Source organism: Vigna unguiculata, chromosome 9 (genome assembly GCF_004118075.2).
Source record: "Vigna unguiculata cultivar IT97K-499-35 chromosome 9, ASM411807v1, whole genome shotgun sequence".
Taxonomy (NCBI): Eukaryota; Viridiplantae; Streptophyta; class Magnoliopsida; order Fabales; family Fabaceae; genus Vigna; species Vigna unguiculata.
The window spans coordinates 31625530-31642868 of record NC_040287.1 but is presented as its reverse complement, the minus strand read 5'-3'; the positions used below and the strand labels follow the sequence as shown (position 1 = coordinate 31642868).

At 32.7% G+C, this 17339-nt stretch overlaps 2 protein-coding genes across 5 annotated transcripts; one reads left to right on the top strand and one right to left on the bottom strand.

The window, feature by feature from the left end:
* Positions 1-1172: 1172 nt before the first annotated feature.
* On the bottom strand, positions 1173-6167 carry LOC114164348 (dehydrogenase/reductase SDR family member on chromosome X-like). Of its 3 annotated transcripts, XM_028048984.1 has the most exons (10): positions 6053-6167; positions 5685-5753; positions 5488-5554; positions 5229-5257; positions 4924-5132; positions 4267-4385; positions 3940-4035; positions 3788-3863; positions 2815-2968; positions 1173-1568 (listed from the first exon to the last, which is right to left on the bottom strand). In XM_028048984.1, exons 1-10 carry the CDS (start codon positions 6143-6145, stop codon positions 1416-1418), a joined length of 1065 nt encoding a protein of 354 aa, XP_027904785.1. In that variant the 5' UTR covers positions 6146-6167; the 3' UTR covers positions 1173-1415. The 3 variants fall into 3 exon arrangements, with proteins under 3 accessions (XP_027904785.1, XP_027904784.1, XP_027904786.1); XM_028048983.1 differs by having other exon boundaries at positions 5685-6167; XM_028048985.1 differs by lacking the exon at positions 5685-5753.
* Positions 6168-9163: 2996 nt separating this feature from the next.
* LOC114163076 (cyclic nucleotide-gated ion channel 1-like) lies at positions 9164-17339 on the top strand. Of its 2 annotated transcripts, XM_028047144.1 has the most exons (8): positions 9182-9382; positions 9960-10098; positions 10442-11009; positions 11364-11576; positions 13720-14009; positions 14657-14768; positions 15462-15698; positions 16424-17339. In XM_028047144.1, the coding sequence occupies exons 2-8, from the start codon at positions 10070-10072 to the stop codon at positions 17120-17122; spliced, it is 2148 nt and encodes a 715-aa protein (XP_027902945.1). In that variant the 5' UTR covers positions 9182-9382; positions 9960-10069; the 3' UTR covers positions 17123-17339. The 2 variants fall into 2 exon arrangements, with proteins under 2 accessions (XP_027902946.1, XP_027902945.1); XM_028047145.1 differs by lacking the exon at positions 9960-10098 and having other exon boundaries at positions 9164-9382.

The following is a 17339-nucleotide window of genomic DNA, read 5'->3' as shown; positions in this document are numbered from 1 at the left end:
AACGAGTAATTAAATATACTAGCCACAGCATATGATATTATCCGCATATATTGACGATAATGAATTTATTGGTAAATGTTCTTAGTCAATTCTTCATGAGTTAGAATCCTTCCTGGAGCATATTCCTTTGCATTTGAAATACCCACTAAACAAATGTCATTCCCAAATCCAACCTGCCACCAGCCCATTATGGCTAAACTTTGCTTTCATTCCACGCCGAATCAGTTTCGTAGCCACAAACGTTGTAGCAGCAAAAACAGTTAAATAATTTGGCTATGTCTTAAAGGGAACTGGAACATTTATTTTACAAATATACATTATGAATAATTTCACATGTTACATTAAAGTATTCAAAAGATACTATATAGCTTAAGGATACTGTTGCGTAAAAAGAAAACTTGATTTAGTAAGTATTGAACAAATATGCTTTGAATGCACAGTAATAGCTTTATTTCATCCAATAATCACCGTTTCACTTGGGAGCCCATACTTTTATTAGTTAGCTTAATATCACCAAATCAAATCAAAGGCTAACAAAAAAGGAAAAATGGCCAAATCAAGTGAAACAATGCCAATCATTCATGTACTTGAAACAGGAATCTAGAAATCATTAATTGAACAGGTAGTTTCCCATTCTATTCAAACTTCTTTTTTCTTACTCCACTAATTTACACCAGGTAGCACTTTGTATAAAGAGTAATTTTATTTAACATTCTCTACCCAAAATATAGAGATCATAAACCAATAACCATTAATAAATTAAAATAAGGTCCAATTTGCAAATAAACATTTTCAAACCCTAAAACGATATGTAACATACTTCTAGGACCTAGCAACAAATAAAATAACCTGAAAAAGCTTCTACAACCAGTCAATCAACAACTTTCACTAATATATGCTCCATTCATAGATATTTGACGTGAAAGCTGAAGAATACATGCATTCACCAAAGCATAATTAACTCACTTATGCATAATTCATGTGCTCACTCTGTTGAAAACACCAGAGAGATACCTCATTGTAAGCCATAACCACAGATTATCCAATATTTCATTTTAGGTAAATTCTACAGAGCAAGGCCATTCAGTTTTTTTTTCCCTAAAAAGCATTTTCAATTAAGTTCTAATTCAATCTATTAATTAAAAACTTAACGTTAGCATTACCACATTGACTTAGCACATGAATCAAGCACAATACCAGAAAATGAAATATGAACAACGCTACAAGCCGACATGTGGATGGTGGCAAATACTAGGCTAAGGTTCATGAATTGTTGTTATATTGTACTTTTTTTAAAACATCTCTTACATTATAAACCTCAGAACTGTGTATGAAGAATGGGTTGTCATTTGTCAATCTACATGGGCAATTGCCAACTATTCACTTTGTTATACGACATGACATACGAACCAATGCTACCAGCTGTTTCCCTCAGCACCAAAAGGGGTCACAGACAGCAGCTTACTTGTACTTTCCCAAAGCTCACGTGCTAATTTGGCGTTATGTGAAAGTGCTGAAGGCTTGATAGTCCTACCTTTGCCCCCAAAGTAATAAGCCCCTGATGTTCCCTGAAAAATGTAAGTCCATTTAGCAACATGAACTCAATGGCTATTATAACTGAAAATAAGAGCAGGCCTGAGAAATCAGCGTAAGCATCAGCATAAAGTTGCATACAGAGGGTGTAGTTGAACTGCTAGGTACAGATTGGTATAGGCCCTGCTATATTATTTTCTAACGACTTCATCAAAATAAAATGGAGGAAACAAAGGGATTGGTTAAGTTTGGCCATACTTTACTTATCACTCAACCAAGCTTGAGAATAAAAAGATATTTAATTACAATAATTAAATTAATTTTTAAAGATGTAAGAAAATAAAGTAAAAAATATAAAAGTTAGTCGTATAAAACCTTACAATTTGAGCAAAACTTGTGAGAAGGTCTTGATAATGATGTGGTATGGTAAGATCCAATAAAAGTAAAACTTGTGAGAAGGTCTTGTAAGACCCTTACCTTGGCGAAACACTTTAGATGATTAGTCATTTAAAATACAATAAACATCATATGTTGATTTGTCGACTGCTACAACATACGGGAATTTGGAAACAGAATATTTATAGACTGCTATGAAAATATTTGTACAATTAGAGACGAACACTGACCATCTACAAATTGATCAAGCTAATATCTTAGCTATACCTAGCTATGCGCCCCAATAGCACCAATCATATTATTAGTCGTACGTTGTATATAAATTCAAAAAATAAGTTTAGTACTCAGGTGTACCTAACGGGTACAAGGGTGTAGTAGTACAAGAGTAACATAAGGGAAACCATATATCTTTGTGAGCATACATCTTAATTTCCTAATTTCAAAGAGGTTTTATTTCATAAGAGAGTATTGCAGAGTTACTCCAACTGAAAATTGAGAGAATCCTACGTTAAATAAACGTGTTTATTAGTGTGCGTGATGTGTAATTAGATCCACTAATGTGTGTAAAAGCGTTCTTTGATGAGATATGATAGAGAAACCTATTTTACCTGAAAGCACCGGTTTGTGTATGCGTTTTATAATGTGTATTTGGATCCTCTAATGTATGTCAAAGTTTGTTGAAATAATTGACAAAATATGTTGTTTCCTAGCCAGAGTTCAAGATGCCTTTCCATCACAGAAAGGATAAAATAAAGGAATGACAGAGAGCAATTGAGAATGCATTGCGTGGTGATAGAATGGTAATTAAGGGAATTGGTGCAGTGGTTTATAAATGGCATTTTGTAAAAAAAGGTTATCAACAATAAGTACCACTGAAGTTCTTACCGGTGGAGCTAGGGCGGCATCAATAATAGAATCAACCCCAGACTCGGGGAACTGCAACAGATGCAGAAATTTCAACACACGTAGTGCCAAACTAGATAGGATGGTTGGAACTTCTCTCATGAGGTTTGTCTGCACAACTCCAGGATCCGCAACACTAATGCGCAACAAAACAAAAAATGAAAGTTAAAGGTGAAGTACAATCCATGATAAACATGAACAAAGCTTCATACAGAAAGTTTGATACATTTTGCATATCCTTTTTCATTTTATTTCCGTACCAGTTTCTGCTCCTTGTCTTAACTTTTTATTTATATTCCTTCTCTTCTACCCAGACGATTGGATCATCTAACCTAGCAACCCAAAATTCACTCCAATAACCCAGTAAATCTCATCCTTTAATTGAAATTTCAACACCCAAAGAGAGTTACATTGCAGGTTTGTCAAACATACATGCATGAATTGCATCCATGGCACATGATTGGCAAATAAGCAACTGAGTCCTTATGCTTTGGCCAAAGAGAAGAACAGATGAGCTGTGCAGAAAAGATACATAGCAAACCAAGGGCACATTTGGATAAACAGCTTAACTAAATTCAGTATTTTTTATCAAACGATAATACCCTATTCATAAACTTCATTTAAAACTTATTTAAGAAATAAAAGAATATATTTAGATCATTTTCACCATGCAGATTATTGCCTTGCTGAAGTGGGCTAAAGAGAGCTTATAGAAAAGTCAAAAATCATTTCCATAAGCTGAAGTTAGTTTTTTCAGATATCTCCCTGACGCTTATAATTTACGTAGACTGGGCAAGAAATGAAAATATCCCATGGACACATTCAAACAACAAAGTTGACAGTTATACATTGATTAGTAAACTGATAACATTAAAAGAAATCAATACCATAAAAGTACACGGCACTTGGAAACAAGACAGAAAAGGAAGTAAAAGTTAGATTAGTAATTACATACTTGACAAATATCTGGTGAGATTTTCCCATTAGGCAAAGCTGTCGGTGGAGTTCCGTCGAGAAAAGAATTAGGTATACTTCACCAAAATTAAATGCTTGTTAGGAATAAAGGCACAGTAATTTATATAACTTAATCCAAAGTTTGAAGTATACATTTAGAATACTCATATATTTGTGCATATGGATATTGTATAGATCTCAAAAATCTCTTCCCGGATACAGTTCCCTCATCAACCTGCACATCAGTAACTAGATAAAACAGCTTGATCAGTTTCTATATGAGATGTATTTTTATCATAAGTATTGGTGTGCTCCCCTCATGATTCTTTTAGTATTTTTATCATTTTTAATAATAATAAAAAAAAAGTTTCTATATGAGAAGTACTGATTCAGAGAAATTTAATGGAACAAAATCAAACCAGAAGTGTTTGATACCATACAACAATACCAACAACTAATGATTATGATGATTATCCGTACCAGCTCGATGTGTGAAGGATGTCACATTCACAATTTTGGAAGATACAGGGCTGCTTTCAAGAAGTGGTAGTAGAAGCTTTGTTAAAGCAAATGCACCAACATAATTTGTACCAATCATCCTGGGAGTAAACCAGTAAAACATTTATACATTTAAATGTTAATACTAATTATACAACTAAGGTGCCAAACAAACTTGGAGCTGAAAAAGAGGTATAAAAGAAAGGGGGTAGCACCACCGTCTAGTACAGTATTGGAAGGATAAATATATGCAGTTTTACCCCACAAGCAGAGAGGCGATCTACAAGAATTAAAACCAGGAAACAACCTTATCGTTGAACCAAGGTTCACCTTCATAGAGCAAATAGTTCAACAAAATATTTGCATACAACTACAAACATTTCTTTCTAGTGTTTTTGTGTTCTTTAAAAATCATGCTAATCAACATTTTCTAAAAAATGTAACAAACACTTATAAACCATTTACCTTAGCTTAAACAGATTATCAACAGTCTAAAAGTAATAATAAAATTTGAAAACATGTGGCCTGTGTGATGATTTTTGTGTCGCAAAGAGCATGCATATAAGCACAGGAGTTATTCAATAATAAAGTGAAACTTCTTCAATACAATCAAAGGAGTTAGATAAAAAGTTGTATAACTGATCATAGCCCTCAGCTGTGACTCTAGGTGATGTTGCAAGTATTCCAGCATTGTTTATCAGTAGTTGTAGTGAGCAGTGCAAATCAGAATCCAAAAGCCACTGTCGCAAGGACACTTTGAACTTTATGATTGATTCAATTGATGACAGGTCCACCTGAAAAGCTTTGAGGTGGGCATCTTCATTGGAATCTTTGATTTTTCTTATGGTCTATCAGACAGAGGGAACCAGGGAACACCGATAAGAGATTTATGAAGTGTGGAGTCATCATCATCATTACTTTTAAAAAGTGTTGAAGGAAAATACCTCTGACAATAGCTGTTGTGAACGTCCAACTGCATCCACAACTGGAATCTTAAGTATACATTAAATAGACCAGAAGAAGAATGCAAAACAACATACTATTTTCAGTATCTTTCCTTTTATAGGAGAAATCTTATGCAGATTCCGCCAAATAACCTGACCCCCCATTCTTCATTAGTGAAGCCAGCACTATATTCCAGACAGGATTTTGATTTTCTCATACTCGCTTTCACTTATATTCCTATTAACAATAAACACTTACCAATAGCAACAACATATCCTTCCTTGGAAAGTTTATAAGCAGCAGCTAATCCCAGGCCAGACGTTGCCTACACCAACACAAAAAACAAAATCCCATAATCAATTTGAAAAATTCCCAAAATCAAACAGTTTGTTACTAACTAAAACAAAGAAAAAAAAAACACGGAAGGAATATATAAATATAAATGAAGGACTTACACCAGTGACAATGCAAACAGGCCTAAAATTACTTGTGAAAGGGGAGCACCTGGGATAGGACACGAGTTTCTGAGACAAGAAAGGACATTTCTCGAGAATTACAGGTTTGAACACTAGCCACTGTGATAGGGAAGCCTTGAACAATTGGTAATAAGAAAAAAGAATAGAGAAAGACCAGAACAACCCCATTCTCCAAAATTGCACTGAACACACGAAAAAGAAAGCCATCAAAAGCTCCTTTACCAACGAAATCAATCCCATTTTTGCGATTCGAAGCGGAGAAAATAAATGATGAAGATTCTAGTTTGCCTTTGTGAAAGAGTGTAACGAGGAGATTAAGGAAGTGATGAAGTTGGGTTTTGTTTTACCATCTTAGGCTTCGCGTTATTAAGTTGGTGTTCTGCCCTGCTTTTCCGTTCGTGTCTATGTCGATCCCAAACTCTGAAAATGTCAACCCCCATGGACACACTTGGATTTAGAACTTTCTTTTACTTCATCAAATTTCAATATAATAAATAAAAAAAAACAAGTTACAGTTTTTATTTACCAAATATTAATAACAATTATTATTTTTTAAATAACATTCAATCACGTGTTTGTTTATAATATATTAATTTGTTTTATATTTATTCAAATAATAAAAATTAACTTATGTTTACATTAATTAGGAGATAATTGAGTGTATTGATTATAACATATACTTTTTTTCATGCACACAACGTGTCCAAAGGGATATGCTTATTGCATTTCATAATTGAAGAAAGGATTTTATTACAAGTTGGGAGAATAAGCCAAAACTACATGATGGAGATTTTTGATGGATAATTGAAAGTGAAAGAGGTGAAAATTATGAAAGTTCTTAACTTTTTTATGTATCCACCACATCTTTTATTGGTGATAATTGTCAAAATCTCTTCATCTTGTGTATCACAGCCAACCATTGATTATATGTATTGAACATTTTTTTGAAAAAGTAAATGTAAATTTATATAAAAGGAACAATTTTGTTAAAATAACATATGATTATGATTGAAGTTAATTATGATATCCCATAAACAATTCTAACTAAATGTGATAACCTATAATCAATTATAATGATAAATTAAATAATTTCAGGTAATTAAAATTTATATTAATTATCCACTTTATATATATTTCATTTCCTTATTTATTTCTCACTAAAAACCAAGAAGGATAAAATTATCACATAATATATCCTGTTATTTTATATCAATAATAGTTTGAATACATTTACTTCCATGACAGTGAATGCTTCATAGCAAATTAATTATATTCCTAATTTATAATTAATATATTTGAAAGTGATTGTATATATTTTCTATAATTTAGGAAAAAAAGTATTTCTATATGTTGCCTATATGTATTTTAAGTATGGAAGATTGATTTCATTTTATTAAGTGGTGATGAAAAAAATTATTGGATTTTAAAAATTTGAAGTTGAATGATTAAACTTCCAAAAAATTAAAGAGATAAAGTTTATTAAATTCATCTTTTTATTATAAATTAGTAAATAAATTAGATAAATTACTTCAATATGCACTTAATAAATAAGTTGTTTTATTACTTGTGACTCAGATGCTATTCCAATCTTGTATCAAAGCATTTTCATGAAGCAGATATATGCTTTGTTTATGACAAAATCATAGACATTACAGTAACAAGAACATGATTATAAAAGAAGAAGAAATAATGATGTGAGGGGAAAACTAATTTGTTTAACTCAATAAAAATACTTTTCAAATGTTAACAAAAATTGTTTCATCTTCAAATCATACAATTGTTTCCTAAAAGGAGGTTATAGAAGGTTAAATAAAACATATTATTTTAAACTATACTGAATAGTATTTGTAAGTAATTAAAGACAATGTTTACCTTAAAAACCCAATAATATTTTTGAAAAGTATTTTATGAAATTGAAAAAAATCACACTTTCTTTACGTGCACTGCTTCAATATTGACTTATTTTCTTGGTAGCATGAATTGAATATGGGTTGAGCATAAAATCTAGGTCAAACTATTTTTCTTGTATGATCTTGTCTAATGAAACAATAATACCAAAATTTGTAATATCTTTAATAGGCAAATGAGAGATAAAGGAAAGAGACTAGATTAAATAAAAAAGAATAAATACATGTTAGAGTTTATAATTTTTATTTATTTATATAAGAGGGAGTTTGTTTTTTTTTTTTTGTATAAAAGGATTTAACTATATATGTAGAAGAAAAAAAAGGAAAGGACGGGTGTTTTTAGCATATACGGGTAGTGTAAATAGAAAAAATAAGGACTGTAAATAGAGAATGCTTCTAGGTATCATTTTATTTATGACTAGGGTGAATGCAGAAAGCTGAAATATATTATTTAATCATGCCTATAATCGTCTATATGAAAAACAATTTATTTTATTTAATTTTAATTTTTATAAACGTGAAATAGTCAACGTAATGATTAACTGAAAATCTAAATCTATCACCCTTTCTTATCAGTTAAAGTTAATATACTGGATGGAAATAATTACCTTACCACAATAAATAACTGTTTTAATATAAATGTCTCAGATAAAAAAGAAAAATGATAAACATATTTATGCACAATTATTTTATTTATTTTGTAGGATTTACTTTTGGGTTGGTCAGAAAATAGTACAAAATTAATCTCAAACCAGTTGCAAATCCATTTATTGTTTAATGTAGAGGTATCTGTTGACTTTATATAAATTGATCTAGTAAATATTCAACTCTTACGCTATCTACTTGCACTCTTTTGTCATCTTATTTTGCATGAAAATTTTTAATGTAATCTACTCAATGAAAGACACTTTAATTTTTTATTTTTTTTTGGAAATTTCATTTTTGGATAATATCAACGCATGAATTAAGTTTAGAAAACAAAAAGATAGTCTATTTTTTCTATAAGGTTGAGTACAAAAATATATTCACACTAAAACCCTCAGATGCCAATGCCAAATTTAAAGTCAACATAGTATTACTTCGAAAGAAGACAAATAAACAGGGGTAAACAACATTTCATTCCTGCAATTTTTTTTGACAGATTTTTTTCACTGTAATCAAAGAATGGTATGCTTTGAACAATGTAAACAACATTCCATAAAAAAAATAAATTAAAATTTACTTTAAATAATTTTAGGTTATGTATGGTTCCATGTTTTATGTTTAATCTTCTCATGGAAATTAATTGTCTCTGTTGTCCTTTATACATATAAATAAGTCAAATAATACGAATTATTAATATTTTGAATTTCTTGTATTGCCTGAATAATTAAAATTTTTTGGAAGATGATGGTGTTTGTGAAGTTTTACAAGGTAAAAGTGTTGACCAGGCACACACTAGCACTGTTACCAACCATAACTACCAATGACCATGGCCGAGGATTAATAATAATTAAGGTTAAAAAAAACAAACACAAGAGAGTGAGTGGGTCCCGCGACAGACAAGACTCTCTTCCTTCCATCCTCAACACCAACTGTCTCTTTATCCATCCATGTCTATAACACCATCACCCTTTCCCGCTTTCCACGAACCTTCTTTTTCTTCTTCTTCTTCATTTCTCTCTCTCTCTCTCTCACAGTTACAATCTCTTCTTTCTAATCCTCCTCACAATCAATCTCTTGTTCACTGCAACTACTTCCAACGCTCGTCATTTCGTTACTCTCCTTTCGGTACTCCTCTTCTCTCTCTCAATCACTTTCTATAAGTTTTTTTTTTTTTTTTCAATCATCTCTGACTTTCTTCTTGCTTGCCAACTACTCCTAATTATTTATTTCTCTTTCTCCTGTTTCAACTCGGCTGCGAATTTCACAATTCACTTAATTAGGTTATCTAATTTGTACAAGGATATGGATACTAATCCGCTTTTGCGGAATCATTGTTGTTAATTGAGTACCTGGAATTTTGTCCTTATTAATGAATGATATGCTGTTTTTTCTACTCCTGAACATTCGGTAACTGTCTATCTCATTATGTGTACTGGTGTGTTTGTATGTGCTGCTAAACTTGAGGGAAACTGTAGTTCTGACTTTCCTGCTGCTTTATTTGGTTGTTTGAGTTTGTTGTCTCCCTGAATACATGAATTTATTATGGTTTTGACTATTTTTGTTTTCTTCGGATCAATCTATGGCAAGGTGATTGGGCGGCTATTTTACCCTGTTGATGTTGTTATCGATGGGTTGGTTTTTTGTTTTGGTTGACAATTGGAGTATCTACTTAGGATGTCGTTCTTGTTTTTCAATATTTCAGGAGTAGGCTGTGAGATTTTGAGGTGTATGAAGGAGCTATTCACTGTCCTGTGACACTTGCGCGCCACTTATTTGTTGAATTTCACCTTGTTCTTGAACTAGGCTACAGTCATGAATTTTCAGCAAGAAAAATTTGTTAGGTTAGTTTAATGGTGCATACCGTTATTTATCCTCTGTTGTGGTGTTTGTGGTATTTCGGAAGCGTTGTAGTTGTCATTGGATTCAATGTAGGTGTTTCATGCTTGGTTGGGAGTAAGGCTTCTCTCTTCTTGTTCTCATCTTTTGGAAACACATTTTCAGTCACCACTCTTCAATATCAATATACTTAAAAACTTCAAATTCTTATCCTCTTTCAGAACTTTTGTTCCTAATAATCACTTTTGTGTCTGTGTTCATTTCATGGTGTTATTGCCACTGCTTTGGATATGTTGTTTATCGGATGGTTAGTCATGAACCGAGTTTTATTGTTTCCATGATGTTTAGATTTCGTGATTGGAATTCAGACAAGGGTTCTGAGAGCAGCTCTCCTGCAATTCATATAGAACGCCCAGGGGGAATCAAGAATACACTAAATTCAGTTTCTGAGAAGTTTCAAAGGGGTTTGGAATCCAGTTCAGAGGGGATGAAGAGATTTAGAAAATCATTCAAATCTCTTCCCTATAACAGAGTTCTCTCTGGAAGTTTTAGTTCTACAAAGAAAATTCTTGATCCCCAGGGTCCTTTCCTTCAAAAGTGGAATAAGATATTTGTATTATCATGTCTTATTGCTGTGTCACTTGATCCTTTGTTCTTCTATGTTCCTGTGATCGATGATAACAATAAATGTCTTTCTCTGGACCGAAAAATGGAAATTACAGCAACTGTTTTAAGATCTTTCTCCGATATTTTTTATATAATCCATATAATTTTCCAATTTCGTACTGGATTCATTGCTCCCTCTTCTCGAGTATTTGGAAGAGGTGTTTTGGTTGAAGATGCTTGGGTAATAGCAATGCGGTATCTATCATCATACTTCTTAATTGACATTCTTGCAGTTCTTCCCCTCCCGCAGGTAAGGATACTCTTTCCACTTTGTATTTTTTGACTTTCATCTTTTTTACATCCAACATCCAGTAACTGTTGAAGAACTATGGGTTGACAAGTTCGTGTATGAACATGAAGCAACTTTTGTTTTCACGTTCTTTCTCTCTAGGAAGTTGACTTGATTTGCAGTCATTAATGTATCAAATGATTACATTTATAAGGTACAACGCAAAACATGTGGACTCACTCAGAAGATATATTGTAATTAGTGATTAAGTCAATCCCTGCAAGATTGTGGGTTTGAATTAGAAAAAAAAAGAAAAACTATTTCATTGAGTTGATTCAATGTTTTTGGACTCAAAACTTGCTCTTATATTGCTAGGTGGCAATTCTAATTATCATTCCCAAGTTGAGGGGCTCTGAATCACTGAATACAAAGACCCTGCTGAAATTTATTGTCTTCTTCCAATATATCCCACGATTTTTGCGATTAATTCCATTATATAAAGAAGTTACTAGGACCTCTGGCATCCTCACTGAAACAGCTTGGGCTGGAGCTGCGTTCAATCTCTTTCTATACATGCTAGCAAGTCATGTACGTCTATGCTCAGTTGTTTTTTTGCTTTTTCTTGTATATATTACTGACAATATTTTTTTGTTATATTGCTTTGCACTAAATTTATTATTTATGTTATTTTATGTATTCTGTTTGAGATCATTGGTCATTTTTTCTAAGCCTGAATCTGTTTTTAGTGTTTCTGTTTGACTGTATCGTGGATTTATTTTGCTCAATCACTAGATCAAACAAGTAAAGTTTGATAGGCACAAATATTTTGTGATCTCTTGTTAATGTGGTTCGAGCTTATGTTCTGCAATCATGTGTTTCCATATTTTGTAAGGATTGTAATCTAATGTCTAGTGAAGTATGGATTTCTAATGTCTAGTGAAGTATGGATTAGTGTTTTATGTTTTGTAACAAATTTAAAACATCATGTTATGGCTATAATCTACGGCCTCACTTTGTTTCCATGGATAATTTTTTCTCCTTCCATTCTGTGCTTCTTCCATCTCCTTCAGTGGTTTCTGCCATCTGCTGAGGTGGTTCTTCATAGTGTCAGAGTGGGATCATGGACCCCTAAACCTTTTAATCTATGTATATGCATGCATACATGCATATGTATACGTATACTTGTGTTTGTGTGATATACTTATGTTCATGTAGTGTATATAGATTAAAAACGATCTATATTTAGTTGGCACTTATATCATTTCTTATTTATATTTTCAAATATTCTTTTATGTTGTTGTTATTCAATTATAAATTATTTTATGCCATTGAAAGTAGAACAGCAATTTAATTGAAGGTAATATTTAGTTATTTTCATTATTATTGGTGTAGTCATTTTTATGTTGATATTATACTTTTAATTTTTCTATTTTTATAACATAAGCCCTCATGGTTGATTTTAAGCATTAAAAAACCATATATGAACTACTTCATTTATCAGTTGTCCTTTCATATTATAAAACTTTTTTTTTTTTTTGCATTCTTCAAACTCATTTTTCTGTGACTTTTATATCGTTATTCTGTATAGGCTAACTTATATCATGTGATTTGGACCTAGGGATATTCCTTGGGTACAGATTTTTCGTGAATATTTTTCTGAGAGTTTTGTTCTTTTCTTGTGATACTTTGTAGATTTTACTATGATTTTGACAAAAATATGATTATTTCCTTAAATTTATTGAAAAATTCGTAGATTTTTGCTTATGTGAATTCTTGTGCAGACTTTCTTATATATAAATTAACTTAATTCTTACAACTTTTTTACAAAAAAATGTATGCATAAATTCTTCAACCATAAGAGGAAAATAATTAAAAAAGAAGTTAATATTTAAATAGTATTATTAAATCCTTAAAATCATCAATAAGAGATGATATTTTCAAAACCATTAGATTTAATTTATACATTATGATAAACATTTTGGCCTTTCTCTCGCTCCACCGTTTGTTGTCATCATCCACTGCTGTCTGGATGTCAATCAACACTGTTTCACCACCAGCTTCCTATTTTCATGGCTGTTTTACTTTCTTGTTCTTTTACTATCAAATGGCTCTTTTTTCTCGTTTTAACTAGTGGTTTACGAGGATATTTATGTTGATGGTCATCCCAGCCATTCTACGAAGTTGTCTTTGCACCAACACTATCTATGTAGTGTATCCAGCATCCTTTAGTTGCCTTTCCATTCCTCTTACTAGGACTGCATATTATATTTTTACGTTTAAAAAGGTTAAGTTTAGTAATCTGTAATTTAGAGGTAATTGGTGTGATATAGTATTCGTTGGTATGAGTAAGGATTAGTATTTTATGTTTTGTAACGCATCATTTGATATAATTTTCATCTTAATATCAATATCAGACTATTTAGTCTCTATTATCTCATTTTCTTCCCTCTATACCCATACCCGTATAATTTCAATACCTTTATTGGACACTCTCATACTAGTTTTTTTTATTTATGGCAATACTGCATAATTTTTCTGTGTCCTTGTATTGATACTGCGCCTTGTGTCCATGGTTTTTAGGTTTGCATGTTGTTTCAAACTGGCAGGTCCTTACCTTTTTATTTTGGTTCCCAATGTGGCATATTAAGATTTCTTATCATTGTTGCACTTATATTTGTGAAAATGATCTTACTAATAATGAAAACTAATGATATCATCTGCCTCTCTGTAGGTTATTGGTGCCTTTTGGTACTTGTTTTCTATAGAAAGAGAAACCACATGCTGGCAAGATGCGTGTCGAGGAAATAGCACATGTAACACAGAAGCTATGTATTGTGATAATCATCAAGTTTTGGGCACAATTTCAGTATTCCTGAATGCTTCTTGCCCAATACAGGACCAAAATACAGCACTCTTTAATTTTGGAATATTTCTTGATGCCCTTCAATCTGGAGTTGTGGAGTCAAGAGATTTCCCACAGAAGTTCTTTTATTGTTTTTGGTGGGGCCTGCGAAATTTGAGGTGTGCTTTATTGATTATCTTTTATTTGATGCTATTTATTTTAAGATTATGCAGTAGTCGTGCATCGCAACATGTTCATGATTTACTTGAAACAAAATTTAAGTTGATAGTGTTATGCTATGAACCTGTAGCTGTGTTTGGACTCTATATGTCTGCATGCTCATAGTGTATAATTGTTTCTTATAGTTCTGTTTGCTGGCATCCCTTGGATCAAAGTATTCTTCTACCTTTCAGTGTGTATATACTCACTAAATGAATCTTTTCCCAGGGGTTTTGTGTGTTAAAACGTGATTTTGGGGGTTTGTGTTGGGGCACGAAATGATTGTGGATAAAGTGGAAGTATCAGTGTTATCTGATTCATCTTCTATTGTTCTGGTTATTAAAATGCCATTAGTTTTAAATGACAAAAATTGTATAATCTTTAATCACGTAAATGTTGGAAGACTTCTGATTTGGAGTTAGAAGTGGAAATAGTTTATCTTCAGTTTTAAATTTGTTTAATAACAGGATTGTGAGATGAGGGAATGTTAGAGTTGTCAGTCAATTATCAATTTCAAAGATACATGTAAATATGTTTTGAATTTTTATTTTTTTATATTTTTACTATGCTATTTGACATTCTGCTTATATTCCATCGTTTATTGCAGTTCTCTTGGTCAGAACCTTGCAACAAGTACCTATGTTTGGGAAATATGCTTTGCAATTTTCATTTCAATTGCTGGTTTGGTATTATTTGCATTCCTCATTGGAAATATGCAGGTTGGTGTCAAATATTCCTTTCTTAATCAAGCGATACTGGCTAGCAGCACTATTTGTTGATTTTGGAATAAAATGCATATTCTACTCCTGTGATCTGTCTCCCTCCACTTCTTTACCATAACAGTTTTTTGGTGCTTTAAATTCTTTTATTGTTAGTTAATTAAGATTTCCTCTTTGGGACCTCATGAAGCAGGACATCATATATCAGTTTTTGCTATTATAATTAGAGCACTTCTGTTAATGTGCCGTATTAACTTCTGATGTATTTTTTGGGGGAGCATCAGCTCTTGTGGAATTCTAATTTCAGTTGGTCGTGAGAAAATATTCTTCCCAAAGGAACAAAGTCTTAATCTTATCTTTCAGTGGCTTTTAAGGAAACACATTGCATTTACAATTTTCAGTTTCTCAAGTGTTGTTAATTACCTTATGCCTACGAATGTTGCCTGAAATAGGGTGAAGATTAAGTTATTATAGTACTCTCTCTAGGTAGGCAAGGTAGGCATGGAAAAAAGTAACTGTTTCTAATTCTCTTTCTCTTCCAGAATTATGTAACAAAGTTTTCTCATCCTATTTAGATGTATCCTAAAGTTCTGCTCCTTGTTGTTTTTTCATCTCTGTTCTGGTTTGAAACTAGTTTCACACCTGGGCCAAATTTCTTCTACATTGGACTCAATTTTATATTTTTTGGAACAGACATATTTGCAGTCAACGACTACCAGATTGGAGGAAATGAGGGTGAAAAGGAGGGATGCTGAACAGTGGATGTCTCATCGATTACTCCCTGACAGCCTGAGAGAAAGAATCAGACGACATGAGCAGTACAAATGGCAAGAAACCAGAGGTGTTGATGAAGACAACTTGATCCGAGATCTTCCAAAGGATTTGAGAAGGGATATTAAGCGTCATCTTTGCTTGGCTTTGCTGATGAGGGTAAGTCTCTCCATATCTTGGTTTTCTTTTCATATCATGTTACTAGTGTTCTTTTACAGTGACTGTGATATTTGCTTTTTTATTGAAAATGAAAAGTTACTTGGTCTATTTTAGTACATCTGCTGTTGCTTTTGGTTAGTGATTACGTAATAGAATATCCAAAGATAGGAAGATATGGTATTCTTACAAATAAATATAACAGAAATACTGGTTTGATAAAATTCTGAAGTTTCTGAACTTTGTTTCTAGGTAAATTAAATGAATAACATCCTGGTGCTTTACTATATATCTATATACAAATTGTTCCTCTGTTCCTGGTATTTTCTTTGAATGTGTTGTATGTACGTCTAAACTCTGTAAAGGAGTGTTGTGCACGTTTTCATTTGTAATTTTGAAGCACTGCGGTTTTCTATGGTTAAGGATGAAAAAGGATGAACATAGGTGTGCTAAAACTATTTAGGTGTACTGGAGAAGGATCCATAATCCATTGGTAATTCAAAACATTTAGGTATATCAAGATGGGGACAGATTCAATGACTTCCCGGGAAAAAGTCACTGAATCCGTTCATCAAGAGGGGTTTAGGCGATCAGATGGATTTTTAAGACAATCCTTGAGAAGTAAACCAACATCATTTCATTTGTTATTGGAAGCTTTGAAGGTGTAGTTGGTTTTCCATGTAATATTTTTTAGCAACAACTAAATCTTTCTCTTGCATGAACTGAAGGTGCCAATGTTTGAGAAAATGGATGAGCAACTTCTGGATGCAATGTGTGACAGACTCCAGCCAGTGCTATACACAGAAGAAAGCTGCATTGTCCGGGAAGGAGACCCTGTTGATGAGATGCTGTTCATAATGCGCGGCAAGCTATTGACTGTGACCACTAATGGTGGAAGAACAGGCTTCTTTAACTCTGAATACCTCAAGGCTGGTGACTTTTGTGGAGAGGAACTTCTGACATGGGCTTTAGATCCTCACTCCTCATCCAACCTTCCCATATCAACTAGGACTGTCCAAACTCTTTCAGAAGTAGAAGCATTTGCTCTAAAAGCCGATGACTTGAAGTTTGTTGCTTCACAGTTCCGGCGCCTCCATAGTAAGCAACTTCGTCACACTTTCAGGTTTTATTCACAACAATGGCGTACATGGGCTGCATGTTTCATACAAGCAGCGTGGAGGCGTTATAGTAAAAAGAAGCTGGAAGAGTCTCTGAGAGAAGAAGAGAATCGGTTGCAAGATGCATTGGCCAAAGCTGGTGGTAGCTCACCTAGTTTAGGTGCCACAATATATGCTTCAAGGTTTGCAGCTAATGCACTCAGACTTTTACGTAGAAATAGCACAAGAAAGACCAGGGTGCCTGAAAGAATATCACCCATGTTGCTGCAGAAGCCTGCTGAACCTGATTTTACTTCTGAAGAACGATAGTTGTGGATGCCTGGTTCTGCAAGACAAGAAAAGGATGAAAGTGAAGGAAAAATTAACATGAAGATGACCTTTTTGACAGAGGGCCAAAATGACATTTCGTTTATTTGTTTTATTTGTAAGTTAGTGTAACATATAATGTCTATAAAATATAAACTATGAAGTTGTATATATACATACATATATATAATTATACGATTGTTGCAGAAGTCTTTTCATT